Below are 13,973 nucleotides of genomic sequence, written 5' to 3'. Positions count from 1 at the left end.
AAAAGCTGAGCAGGGATGAGTAACAAGCAGGGGGGACAGAGCTGGAAGAATTTTCCTTTAATAAAGCTACCTCAGGGTATGGATGACAAACCCAGATGGAAAACCACCCCAGTAAAGCTCGAGGTTGCTCCCAGTGGGGCCAGGGAAGATGCTGTACCTGATACTTCCGTGCCAAGGCAAGGTCTGGCTTTGCAAAGGCTTCCAACATCAGATTGGTTTGTCGGCCCAAATAGTTGTATGTGCTGCCAAAAAACACAAAAAAAAACCCCAAAACAAACCAAAAAGAGAATTGGAAAATGCAAAGGAGGAACTTAAAATCAGTGAAACGAAGCAAGTAACCACAGGCTTTTGCTGTTGACAGGGTAAGAATGTCATTATTAAGAGAGATTTGTGCAATCTATATGTGGTCAAGCATCTGAAGTATGTCAAGCCCTATAGAAGAGTTTAGAGAGCAGATTCATCAACCTCTTAATTTTCCAGTTGCTTGTTCACTTAATGGATCCTCTAAATGGGAACACAGATGTCACACAGTAATTCATCTAAGCAGCCTAGTAAGAGGGGCAGAAGATAAATCAGAAATAAACTTGGCAGAGCCCTTTTCCTCACAGACTTCTCATGTCAACTAATGATTTTTACCTCTCTGGGTTTTGGTTCCTTACACATATAATGAAGACTGAAGTAGGGATCACTTCTAAAGTTGCTGTGAGGATAAAAAGTATGTTGAAACCTTTGGGTCAGCTTAGGGACTGCAGCACTAATCACCCAAAGGAACACTGGGTGAGATCCCCAGGTTATATGACTGTCCCATCAGCAGGATTGGGGCTACATTATGTGTCTGCCTCTGTAAAATCCTCTGTTGTGGTGACAGAAGACAGTCAAGGAAATGCTGTGCAGACAGTGGAAGATACAACACCGCAGTGTGTGTGCAGAGGGGAAGGAGTCCAAGCCATACTGACCTGCCAACTGCTCCATTTGCCCCTACTGCCAGTGCACCCAACAGTTGCTAGTTTGGGGTGAGGGGAGAAACAAAAGTAAAAAAAAAAAAATTTTACTTCATGTAACAAAATAAAGAATAAAAAAGGGGTGGTGGGAGGGAGCAACGAAACTGCCTGGCACTGAGTGTCCAGGGTTGTTTTTCCCCAAGGCTGAAGCAAGAGAATGCCTTAGAAGGAATTATTTTTAAGAGGAGCCCCTTACCTCATCCACCCCATAAAGAAATTCAAGCTGCTGTGCTTCATTCTTGTGTACACACTGTGCAAGGTCCAGGAGGTCCGTGTCGCTGAACTTCACACCCTGGAAGGTGGGGATCCGTTCTTTTATTCCCTCCAGCAACTCTTCCACACGAACTGTGCAGGACAGCAAGCTCATGTGAAGGAACACAGCCCTGTTCTGGGACAGTCCCCTGCCACATCCTCAAGAGGGACACTTAATGTTTTAGAAGTTGTTTAATAGGCCTAAGCCTAGTAAGCTATACAGCTCTAAACCAATGAGCAAGACAACAAAAAGTGAGGCTCTTTTACCAGATCAGAACACAAAACCCCTGGATAAGTGAAAGTTTAGGCACAAACTGGCAACAACATATTTAAGACTGAATGTAAATCCATACATCCAGAAACACCATATAACCTGCTGTCCAGAGCAAATGACCACAGATCTGTACTCTGTACTTACTCTTCACACCCGTCAGAGAAGGAATATGATAGTAATAAAATGGAACATCAGGGGCCTCAGACGTGACCTTCTGTAAGAGAGAGACCAGCTCATCTGGAAGGAAAACATCACATATCCCATTAGAGAAGGAGACATTCCATAGGGACAGACAGTTCAGATTCACAGCCAGGGGCTGTGGAGAGGCCTCAGCTTGTGCACCATACATATAAAACCCTTCACATGTCACTAACACGTTAAATGTGACAAAAATCAGGAGAAGACCTTAAGGAAGACAAAGACAGTATATGTTTTAAACCAAAGCAATTTCAGTAACTCATTCATTCTCTTGCAGATGTAACTCAGACCTGCTCTCACACATGCCAGACCTGTGTGACAAGCGGTCTCACCAGGATCACTTGTGTGTCACAAAGGACAAGGGATCAAGGTCACGTTCACCTCCCCGGGGTGTTGCTTGGTGGTAATGATGAACAGGTTTTTGGACAATTTTCTTGTACCATTTTAAGAATCAAAAAATTGTTATGTCTTCATTTTACAAGACACTAACAAAACACATCCCAAAAGACATTTTTCCCACTTCTTACCAGGAGAATTTTAAAATTCTCATCTTTAAAAAACGCTTCTTGTAGGTTTTGTTTTTCCATGACAAGTGTGCAAACGTTATCACCAGAACAGTTTCCAAAGAAAGGAGATGGTATTAATCCTTTATCTGTGATCAAGGTTTGGAGGGCAATAAAAAGGCCCCAGCAATCACAGGTACTCACCTTTTTTTGTGGGTTTGAAGAAGAAGGGCGCTATGACAGCAATGCCACCAGCACCTATGGCTGCTGCATGTCTTGCCTGTAAAAGACAGAATGGAAAGTACCTGAAGGTAAAATCTGCTTATATTTAACACACACAGTGAAAAGGAATCATATCATGTACACACCAGCTCTTGGGACTCCGGCAGGCTCAGTGCTCCCACATGAATGATCACGTGATCCAATCTGTACCAAAAAAAAACCAAATTCAGAAGGTTTGGAGAGGTTTCAGTGATGGTGAAAAATGCCAGGCTGCCAAAATGAGCTTGGGGAGCCACAGAACAAGAACCTAGAAAGGATCTGAGCCTGTGTTGACCTGACAAACCGACACACAGGGAAAATGCCAACAGTGACAAGCGACAGGTGGGGGAAAAAAATCACACTTGCAAGCATGGATCATGTGTGACTCCTTGCTGGTGTACTTGCAAGGCTGTCAGGAAGGACAAATCTCAGCATTTTTTTAGGAAGCTGAAATTAAGACATCAAGGGTGTAAGGAGAAGCCAGGAAGAGTAAAGGATATCAAAGTGTATCTTTGCATTCTAAACCTCTTTCTCTGCAGCCCTACCTCACAGCAGCAGCTTTGAGTGCCTGTCTGTTCCTGCCAAGGGACTCTCCCATGTTTCAGGCCATCAGTCCCATTGCTGTGTTTCTCCTTTATATCCACAGGAGATATGGATATAAAGGCTAGGGATGTGAAAGCTGTGAGCCTTCACACCAGTTTATTTCTGCTCACCACCCTTCCCCATAAAACACCTCCTGCCCTGCACATCCTCTGACAGACCAAGTAAGAGGAAGGCAGCAGGTACAGGAAATGAAGAAGGGAGCTACAACTGGACACACTACTGCAGATCCAGGTTGAATTCTTTCTTTTGTCTCTGATTTAGCACCTTTGGGGAAGCAGTTAAACATCTGACACCTTGGGTTCCCCCTTCCAAATCATTTATTACATTAAAAGGTTCAGGAATGCTTTTTATTTTCAATTCTTCTTGAGAATAAGCAAAGGGCACAGGCCTTTTTTTTCCCCCCAAGTCCTTTCTTGTCCCCCCACCCCTCAGTGTACCAAAGAGAAGGACTCTTACAAGCTCCCAAAGCTTGTAAGAAATGTCAAAAAAATGGACACCAGCTAACTGGCAGTGACAAAAACACAGCTCAGTGACAAAGGAGCTGGGGAACAAAGCCCAACAGCAAAATACTGGAGTAAAAAGGCATCAGCAAATTTGGCTGTGCAATCGAGGCATGCCAATATCAAAATATGAGATCTGGAATCCCCTGTTCCCTCTCAGCTACTCACTTGTCTTTTCCTTGGCACACCCATTCTTCTGCCAGCTGCTTCCTCTCCTGGATGCTGAGGGACAGGCCTTCTCCTGTCGTGCCATTCACTGTTTCAACACACAACATACGGGGTGAGGCCTCACCTACACACATTGTTTTCACTGAAGACAAGAACTGACACTTTTTGAGTTGGGGAGAATCACTCAGTGAGCCTTCTCTGCCAACACATTATCCAGTCACCTCTGGGAGTGTAACCCTATGAGGGCAACACTTATTTTATCCCACACAGAAATGGGATGTGGGCAGAAGCAGATGCCTTAAGTACCTCTTGCTCTCTCTCCATTGGTGACTATAAGTGGTCAGGATGATCCCACATCCACAGTCCCCCCACTACAGCTCTTATCAGGTGAGATATCATTGGATTTCCATCCAGGCAGAAGGGTTGTAACACAGGTTCAGTCAAAGAAACACTCACCAAAAACATTCTTCACAGTCTGCTTGTTTACCAGATAATCCACGTACTGACGGATCACCGGAAGGTTGATTTGTCTGCAGAGAAAGGAATCACAGCAACCATAAGTCTCCATCCACAGTTCTCTTTAACTTAGTCATTAAGAAACAAGAAAAACCCCATGTATTTTGAAGCCTTGCATTTGTACACCAAGATTACCCCAAGGTATGATACCCTCAGCATCTAGTTAACATCTGAGGTAACAGCTCAGCTCTGAATTCCCTCTTCCAGTTTCTCTTCCTCCTGACAAGTACTTCCAACCTTTTATCCCAATTGGGAATTACTGCAGGCTCATCACAGCAGGGGACTTTTTTGGGGAGGTATGAGAGAATAGAAGACAAACCTTTTCAGCTGTCAAGGGAAACAGGAGTCCTCTTGAGAGCATAAAGATTTTGTGCTGGCAAATAGTTAAACTACTTCTGGATACAGACACTGAAATTGCATCTGCTGGATGTGACTTTGACCTCTCTCTCTCTCATTAAAGGATGAGGAAAGCAACAGACTTCCCCAAGAAACAGGGGAAATAGAATTCTATGTTTATCTTCTTTGCAGGACAAACTTGTTTTGTTTACCAGTGTATAATATTTGGCTGTCGTGTCATTTGTTAAACATACAGACAAACCCTATAGCCTGGAAGTCAATTCTGGTGCCTTGACTGGTCTTACACGTCACCCAAAATTCCACATTTGTCTTCCGAGAACATATCAGACCAGGACCATGCATTCCAGGCAGAGGGCTCAGGTCACTCTCTAAATACCATGTTTCTATGAATTTGAGTTGTGATAAAAAGTGAAATCAGAAACAAGTTTCTTTTAAAGCAAGGATCAAAGCAGTGCCTGCAAGTGAATGAGTTCTCTGACTGGGACAGTGCCAAGCACTTCTAAAAAGTGAAGTTCACTTTTGGCAGTCGTAAGTAGCACATCTCCACCATCTCCCTTGAAAACAAACATATCCTGACACATCCCCCACCAGAGCTCAGGGTTCTCTGCTGACTCCAGGAAACTCTGTCTTGCAACACCAAAATGCAGTCGGGAGGGTTCTGTTAGCCACCTCTGCCCTGAGGAAAGCCGAATTTCAAGTTTCGATTGGATGTTATTTTCAGAACTGTGCTCTCCTTGCAGTATTTTCTTCAGGCTTAGACTAATCCCAGCACACATACGCACACGAGTGCATGCATGACTTAGCTAGGGTAAAGTGGAATCTAAAAGGCCTTCAGGTTCTGACAATTATTTTCTAGCTCTCAAGAGCTCTTTTTAACTAGGACTGTGGTTTTCCTTAACAAATGTGAAAACACTGCAATACTCTTCACATATAAGCTTACTATGATTTAATTTGCACCTACAAGGCAGCAGAAAAAGAGAAGTGAGACTGATCCCAACTCTCTCAACCCAGACCTACAGCAATTGCTGGGCAGCAGGAGGAGGCAGAGGAAAGGGAATCTCACTCTGGTCCTAGTGGGACCAACCTAACAGTTCCCACATCCCACCTGAGATCTGATGTAAGAAAAAAAAGAAAAAGGGGGAAGAAAGAAAGAAACAACGTAGATAGTTACAAATATGAAAGAAGTAAAAGTCTAAGGAAACAGTAATCAGTGCAACTTTGACAACTCACCCATCAGGAGTCATTGGAGTAATTGTAGCAGCTACAAGACCCTGCAACTTCTTTCTGGATGTCATTGAGCTGTTTGAAGAAGAAAGGGGTAAACGCGGTTACCATCTTTATTCAAGTGTAGTTCGACTTCTGCCAAAGGCAAGAGCCGCAGGCCGTGCCCCAGCACCCCCCGGGGCCGCGGGCGGCGGGGCAGGGCCAGCTCTGCAGAGACTCGGCTCCCCGCGCTCCCTGAGGGCCCCGGCACGGCCCCTGGCTCCCCCTCACCTCGAGCAGCCCCTCGGCGGCTCCCAGGGCCGCTCCAGCGGGCGCCGGGAGCACGGCGGGAGGCGGCGGGCTGGGAACGGCCGAGGGAGCAGGAGGCGGAGTGAGGGGCGGGGGCCGCGGCACCGCCTGACAGCGCTGCACGGCCCTGTCAGCCCGGCCCTCCCAGCCCGGCCCTCCTCAGCCTCAACCCAGCCCTTCTCAGCCTCAGCTCAGCCCTTCTCAGCCTCAGCTCAGCCCTTCCTCAGCCCAGCCCTTCCTCAGCCCCAGCCCAGCCCTTCTCAGCCCAGCCCAGCCCTTCCTCAGCCCCAACCCAGCCCTTCTCAGCCCAACCCAGCCCTTCTCAGCCCAGCCCAGCCCTTCTCAGCCCAGCCCAGCCCTTCCTCAGCCCCAACCCAGCCCTTCTCAGCCCAGCCCAGCCCTCCTCAGCCCCAACCCAGCCCTTCTCAGCCCAGCCCAGCCCTTCTCAGCCCAGCCCAGCCCTTCTCAGCCCAACCCAGCCCTCCTCAGCCCAACCCAGCCCTTCTCGGCCCCAACCCAGCCCTTCTCAGCCCAGCCCAACCCTTCTCAGCCCAGCCCAGCCCTTCTCAGCCCCAGCCCAGCCCTTCTCAGTCCCAACCCAGCCCTTCTCGGCCCCAACCCAGCCCTTCTCAGCCCCAACCTAGCCCATCCTCAGCCTCAGCCTAGCCTTCCCTTGCCCAATCTTCCCTTGTCCAACCCACCTCAGCCCACCCTCGCCCAGCCCCTTCCCTGCCCTCTGGCACACCCAGCACAGCCACGACCCCCACGAGCTCCCACAGCCCACACTCTGTGCAAAAAGTAAGGCTGGTTTGGGTTATTAATCGTTATCGGCAAACTTAAACATAAAAATAAATAAATGAACTTTTCAAAATTTGCCAAAATAACAGGGTGGAGACAATCATAGAATCAGAGACTGGTTCCAGTTGGAAGAGACCTTAAAGATCATCCAGTTCCACTCCCTGCCACAGGCAGGGACACCTTCCACTAGCCCAGGTTGCTCCAAGCCCCGTCCAACCTGGCCTTGGACAGTCCTAGGGATGGGGCAGCCACAGCTTCTCTGGGCAACCTGTGCCAGGGCCTCACCACGCTCAGCCAGGGAAGGATTTTTTCCTGCTATCTCATCTCATGCCCTCTCAGCCTCACTGAGGTGCTGGAAGCACTCCCAATGACAGCACAGTGTCCTGGCTCTGGGACACATGGATCCATGTCTCTGTGTGAAGGGCAAACAGAGGTCAGACCATGACGAGAGCAGAAAACAATGACCCATGGGGAGCTACAACTGCTCCTTGCATGCAGCCCAACATGGTTTTCCCAGATGTGCACCGCATGCAGTGCCAAGTGTGGCCCCACGGCAGCCGTGCACAGCACAGTCCTCCTCCATCCCACCAGAACTGCAGCTGGACCTGGATTCAGATCTTCTCCAGTTGATTTCGACAGACCACCAGCACTCCATAAGACAAAGTACTGTCTTATGTCAATCTGCCCTGGACAGATTCATGGCAATAAACCTTCAAAACATCTGTCTTGAGGGTGCACTCTCAGAACTCCCATCAGAGCGTGTTTTGAGAGCACCCAGTGCCTGCAGGGAGAACAATCCCCTGTTGTTGTTGTGTGCTCCGGGAGCACATTTTTCATGTGCTCACATAGTAACCCCAGGAGTTTAGGGCTGTGGTATTCCTCCCCCACCCCGAAATATGCTCCCTGTGGACTGTTCCTACGCAGAGATCACTTTCTCTGGGGTTTAGCTTTATTAGCAGGTCCTCCCAAAGCACATGCTTTTCTCTGAGGGTCATCTTGTTTGCCAGAAATCCCCTCCTCTCTAAACTCTTCTGTTCCCATGGGTAATTTCTCTCTCCAGGTTGAAAAGCCCCAGCTCTCACAACCTCTGCCACCTCCCCAAAACAACAGTGTATTTCTTGAGGTTCAGAGACAATTCAGTGCTCTGTAGAGCCACTTAGAGAAAGTTCACAAGGTATTACAAGTATTTTAAGGGAGTTTTAAAGCTACTGTTAACAGCATAGAAGTTTTGCAGTAGCCTGAAGTGGTTTAGAGCTGCTTAGAACAGTCTGTTGGAGTCACAGATTGGTCTAGAAGGGTTTTAGAGCTGCCCTGAGCTCTTCAGAGGAATTTTAAAGCTGCATAGAGCAGTTCAGGGTTGTACAGCAGGGATTTAGAGGCATTTTAAATGTCTTTATAGACACATTAGTGCTGCTTAGAGCATCAGAGGAGCTTTAGATCAGTTTAGGGGTGCTCTGAGGTGTTTAGAAGAGGTTTAGAAAAGCTAAATGAGTTTAGAGCACGTTACAGGAGTTCTGGTACACTTTACAGGACCTTAGAGCTGCTTAGAACTGTTTACAGGGGTTTTGGAGGAGTTAGATCAATTTAGAGCAGTTCAGCGTGGTTTTAGAGCCTCAGGGAAGTTTTAGCACTGTTTCTCTAAGCAGGAGTTTCAGAAATGCAAAAAGGAGCTCTAGAGCCATTTCATGGAAAACTGAGAGGGGGTGAGATCTGTTTTGAAGTATTTTACTGCTGCTTAAGGCAGTGTGGAGGAATTTTAGGTATCGGTGTTGGTTAGAGGGCTTTCAGAGTGGAGGCTTTTTTTATAGTTTCTCACCATTGTTTATGGTTTATCTTCAATTAGAAGAGTTTTAGAGCTGTCTAGGTGGGTCGTAGAGCAGTGTGGCGCATTCTGGAACTCTTTAAAGAAAAGTCCAGACTGGTTTATCACTCTGGAGTGTTTTAGAATCAGTCAAATGATTTTAAAGGGTGTGATTTAGAGGGTGTAATAATAGCTCTGTAAGAGCTCATCAGAGGTGTTTTGTAGCTGCCTGGTTAGAGCACCTCACACCATATTGAAGGAGGTTTAGAGCTCCTTAGAGGAGTTCAAGATGCCCAGAGGATCTTCAGATCAATATAGAGGAGCTCTAGATAAGATCAGATGAATCTGAAAGTTGCTTAGAGAAGGTTTAGAAAGATGTTAGTGCTGTTTAGAGGACCCAAGCACTCTTGGAAGGGATATTACAGCTCCTCAGAACTGCTTAGAGTGCTTCTGAGGAGTTCTGGAGGAATCTGGAGCTATTTTTCAGATCTTTAAAGCTGTTTCAGGAAGTGCAAAGGTATTTTAAAGGTGGCAATAAACTCCTAGAGGTGTTTAGCACCATTTAGTGGCAGTTTAGAGCCAATTAGAGTCTTAGAGTACTTTTGGGACTGCTTAGAGTTGTGTAAATTATATCTGGTTTTAGCCAATTGTCTCTGCAGCAATACAGAGGTCTTAGAGCTCTTTAGGCTAACTAAAGGACTTTTAGAACAATTTAGAAGAACTATACAGTGGTTTAGAGCTGCTTAGTGGGGGTTAAAATCTTAGAATAGCTCAGAGACATTCTGAAAAATTTTAAGGTTGCCCCAGTTCAGGGTTGGCACTGTCTTCCCTCATCTGATCACTGTTTCTGACTCCCCTCACTGCCTCTGTCCCTCTCCCCTAGTCCCTGGCTGAAGGTTTCCTGTTTCGGGGCTGTCTTTGCTTACCTTTGGAAGGGATGCAATTAAAAAAAACAATGGTGAAGATTCTAAGGCTTTCTGATTATTTACACTGACAACAAGCAGGAAAAAGAACTGTGCTTTAGCCAGAAGGAATGGCAGCTTCAACGACTGGGGGAATTTATAGTGTGGGGAATCTGAACACATGAACTGACATCCAGGTTCCAAAACCTGCACTGTAAATCCTGGGCAAGGCAGAAGGAGCGTTCAGGCTCTCTGCAGCTGCAGCAGCCTGTGCAGTGCCCGGAAAAGTGTCTTCCCACTTCCCTTGAAATAAGCAATGCAGTGTCAGCGGTGCCAAAGCTCAGAGGATAATAAGGACACCCGTGAAAGCAGCAACAAAAGTCAGTTGCTGTTTTTCCAAAACAAGCATAGGAATAAAAATATGGTTTTACAGATTCTAGCAATTTTTTCTGTAAGGAAAAGGAATGAACATGAATGTCAGAAGCTTATCTAAACAACTCCATAATGTAATTTCAAATAGGGAAGTTATAAACACATAAAGGCCCTGCAAGTTTCCTTCAGACTTTGTGTTGCTGCTGTATAAACATTTCCAATAATTTCTACACTGAATACAACTTCACTTCCACTTTCTGCAAATCACACTAGTCTCTACCTATACAGAGTTTTGACACCTGTGTTTTGTCATTTCCGAAGCTACCATGAGTGCACTTCTGGTTCAGCATAATCAAACTATAGTTTTGCTTCTTTCTTTCTGCAATAAATAAATGTATCCAGATGTAATTTTCTTCCAAAGACAGATTCAAGTCTGTTTTCAGAACAAATAAGAAGTATCCAAGCCTAAATGAAAATTGAGAAAGACAATACCTGCGAAAGTGATGAAATTCTGTTAAATACCATCTTGGCTGGCTGGTATTCAGAAGCACATCATCTGGGAAGACGGTGTGATGTCATTATACATCAACCTCATTTTCTCTGCTCTAAATCAAAAGGTGCAAAAATCAAAAGAAATACTGGCCTCTCAGACGTTTGAGTTTTAAACTGTTAGGTTCGCTATTGATTCTGCCCGGAAACTTGCCAGTTTAAGTGGTTTTTTCCCACAACTTTGCATTTTCTTAAGTGTCTTACAGAGACATTCCCTGCCCATGGCAGGGGGTTGGAACTAGAAGCTCTTTGTCCCTTCCAACCCAAACCATTCTGTGATTCTCTGTTTCAGGCTGGTGTGTTTGCTGCATAAAAGATGTTTAACACACAAAGATAATTTTTTACATGTTAAGATGTTTAAATGTTTAACCTTCCCATTAACAGTCAACATATAATCAAGTTTATGGCTTTGGAAACAGAACAAACTATCAGGGTGCACTGGATCCATTACTGAGCTGAAGCGACCACTGACAACCAAGAGAGCTTGAGGGACATATATATTAAAGTAAAACTCACCTCTGGACACAACCAACAGTGCCACCTGCTGCAAAACCAGCACTGGCTCACCCTGGGAAAGGAGAGGATGAGAAACTAGGTTCTGGTCCAGAATTCAGACCAGAATCCATCTCTGGAGGCCTCACTCACATCATCTAAATAAAGAAAGTGCCCACCAAACCCACTACCAACACCCCCACTGTCAGAAGATGGGAGAAGTTCTGACATGATCCATATTCAAGCAACTAAGCTCAGGAAGCAGCTCAGGAGACAAACCCTCAGCTTCAGTTACCTTTTCATGTCTTTTTGGGAGAAGTGGAAAATATTATTTTAGGAGAGTATTTTCTTTAATATACGAATCCTGACTCTCCAGGCCTGGTCCCATCACCTCTGGACATGTTCTCAGGTCCTTGGGACTCTATAGGGCTGGACTCCTTTGTTTGCAAAGAAGGTGTGTTTTCTTCACCTCAGGCTTAAGTCACTGTTAAACGTCAGTTAAAAAAAGCCCAAATAGCAGTGCAATAGATTTGTGTCAAGGCTTTTTCCCAGCAAGCACTGTTACCTCTTTCCCTGGATGAGATATTCCTGTCTTGAATATACAAATTCACTTGGTTTCACGGTCTTGTTTCTAAGAACCTGCCAATAGCAGAATGTGGATGAATTTCTAGAAGGTGAATTCCTCTCCTTCCAGCACTCAGAGAGGACTGGAAGTTTCTGTGGATTTAGATAAGTATTAATGCTGGCTAAAGTTTACTGAGCTAATTGCATGTAGGGTTCAGCTGCTAGATCCCTAAATAGATCCATGTTAAAAATATCCCTTATTTTGGAAAGAAGCCAGTGAATAAGGCAGTATATAAAGCTGAGGAAGTTTCTCTCTGGGCTCCATGCACAGAAGACAGGAAGGTTTTGGAATGTTTTGCATGGCAGCTGGAAGGAAGGATTTATTTAAGATTAACTCCCCAAACCTAGAATGATTCCAAAATGTGATCTCCAGCAGAGGAATCTTGGAAAATACCAAGTCAAGAGTGCTCTGGAGTGGTGTTGGGTGTAGGAAGGTTTTCATTTGGTCAACAGCAGCCAGTTCCAGCCCATCCCTGATGAAGTGAGCAAGAAATCACTCACTCAGCAAGAGTTAGGTAACACTGTCAGTGAGTCAGCTGTTCAAGGTAGCAGGGAGAGGCAGTAGTTTCATGTGTCATTTGTAACAAACTAGCTGGAATCGGGGGAAAACATGGACAAAATCCACATGCAGGTTTCCAGAAAGCAAATGGGTTTTGGCTGAGAGCAAATCCAACCGTAACAAATAAGTGTGCTGATATAAAACGTGTAGGTCAGAGCATAAGGTGTAAATACTCCCTCACTGGAGTTATGGCAGAGATCTCCTTTCCACATTTTGCAAGGGATAATAAGGACGTTCCTTGGAACAGTACTGTAGTACATTCAACTGCTTCCTTAGAAGATGGTACACTTATGCTTCTTCATTTTCCATACTGGAAATGAAAATAAGATGTAAAATGGAGGCTTTCTCTCTCTTTAGAGCAAGGACATAAGAGGTTTCTTCAGGGAGACGAATTTGCAGCAAACCACAGTTCATCTAACAACATATAAGGACATTTTTGCTGCCCTGGACAGTAACTACAGTAACATCACATGCTCAACTTCTTTGTTGGGAAGTGAGGGCTTCTGCATCATCTGATGAGCATGAGTCTGCAAAAGCAAAGGCCATTTATAAGTGAAGAGTCTCAATTCCTTTAAATTAAACTTTAAATGACAACTATTTCCTGACAGGCTTAGGCAGCAATGCAAAACTGCCTGGAGCTTTGGGATGAGACCACTCGTTAGAACACGTGAGTGGCCAGACAAGGGACAACGCTCCCTCTCTGTCCCTCACACCCCAGCTCTTCGTATCCCACCACAGACCTGGCAGCTACAAGAACAAGACTCAAAGTTATCATTAATCACACTGTAACAAAACATTTTTGTCCCCTGGGTTTCTCCAATCCTGACACAATTAGGTCAGTGGAAAAGATTCCTGTTTTTTGTGCAAGCAGTCTGTGCTTGCCTCTAAGGATAAAGGTAACTTGCCACACAACTGCACAGATGTGACAGCAGTATTGTAATGCTGCCACAGAGCAGATGGAAGCAGTTTTGCTCTGGAGAATGTTGCTTAAGGTCTTGTCTGGGCTTGTTACTGAGAGAAAAAGTGGAAATCACAAGTGATCATATCACAGGCTCACCCTTCTCCTTTTCCCATCAAAGCTGCTTCTGAAGTACCAGTTCATTACCAGTTCCTGCACAGAAGTGCCTGATGAAAACAGTAAAATTAAGGTGCAAACTCTGTGCTTTTCTGTGCTTGTACCCTCATCCCTACTCCTTAAGGCAGCAGTACAGAAAAGCATTGCTTTCTCAGCTGTTCTAGAAAATACCAGCCAAGTCCCAAACATATATTCATGGCATTACAGAGAGTTGTCACAGAGCCCTTGAGACTTAATGACTGCTGCATACTCAAATTTTCCCCTGTTTGGAGGTACCAGTGAGATTGTGTCAGCTTCCACCATAATCCCACTCCCTCCACTAATTAGTTTTGGAATGTACATAGTTGTGTACAGAATACATGTCCTCATGCCTGCCCTGCTGTCTCATCCAGCTGTTGACATGTTCTCTCAATGTATATGTGAAAAACAAAGCCTGTTGGAAAACAACCCCTGGGGAAAACACTGCAGATTGTTCTCCAGCCCAGGGCTGCTCCATCAGGAACAGTCAGCTCTTTGTCAGGGACATCAGCTGGACACATACAGACTGACTGGGGGTTTGTTCTGGGCCTCACTGCCTCAGAAACGAGAATCTACTGTGGGCTTGTGTTTATCTACAGAGTTATTGCTGCCCTTTCAAGGTAATTCTCCTCAGCGCT

At 45.5% G+C, this 13,973-nt stretch overlaps 2 protein-coding genes across 6 annotated transcripts in view; one reads left to right on the top strand and one right to left on the bottom strand.

The window, feature by feature from the left end:
• The window catches only part of DHX9 (DExH-box helicase 9), a 36,462-nt gene extending 30,114 nt beyond the window's left edge, over window positions 1–6,348 (bottom strand). Inside the window, exons 1-10 of one of the 5 annotated variants that reach the window (XM_051793694.1) lie at window positions 6,128–6,292; window positions 5,864–5,932; window positions 4,217–4,290; window positions 3,761–3,848; window positions 2,597–2,654; window positions 2,433–2,508; window positions 1,672–1,764; window positions 1,198–1,346; window positions 957–1,003; window positions 158–242 (exon numbers count right to left, since the gene is read on the bottom strand). In XM_051793694.1, coding sequence (XP_051649654.1) covers window positions 158–242; window positions 957–1,003; window positions 1,198–1,346; window positions 1,672–1,764; window positions 2,433–2,508; window positions 2,597–2,654; window positions 3,761–3,848; window positions 4,217–4,290; window positions 5,864–5,928 — 735 coding nt within the window. In that variant the 5' untranslated portion in view covers window positions 5,929–5,932; window positions 6,128–6,292. Of the gene's footprint in view, window positions 1–157; window positions 243–956; window positions 1,004–1,197; window positions 1,347–1,671; window positions 1,765–2,432; window positions 2,509–2,596; window positions 2,655–3,760; window positions 3,849–4,216; window positions 4,291–5,863; window positions 5,933–6,127 lie in introns of those variants that run through there. The other 4 variants (XM_051793688.1, XM_051793702.1, XM_051793713.1 and 1 more) reach the window with 4 other exon arrangements.
• Window positions 1–13,973, top strand: part of ZBTB37 (zinc finger and BTB domain containing 37) — a 51,866-nt gene that overhangs the window by 5,351 nt on the left and 32,542 nt on the right. The window lies entirely within an intron of this gene.

This window comes from Manacus candei, unplaced genomic scaffold (genome assembly GCF_025592945.1).
Source record: "Manacus candei isolate 608988 ecotype Guabito, Panama unplaced genomic scaffold, ASM2559294v1 h1tg000005l, whole genome shotgun sequence".
NCBI lineage: Eukaryota > Metazoa > Chordata > Aves > Passeriformes > Pipridae > Manacus > Manacus candei.
The sequence above is the reverse complement of the archived record's forward strand: the minus strand, read 5'-3'. Positions and strand labels throughout refer to the sequence as shown.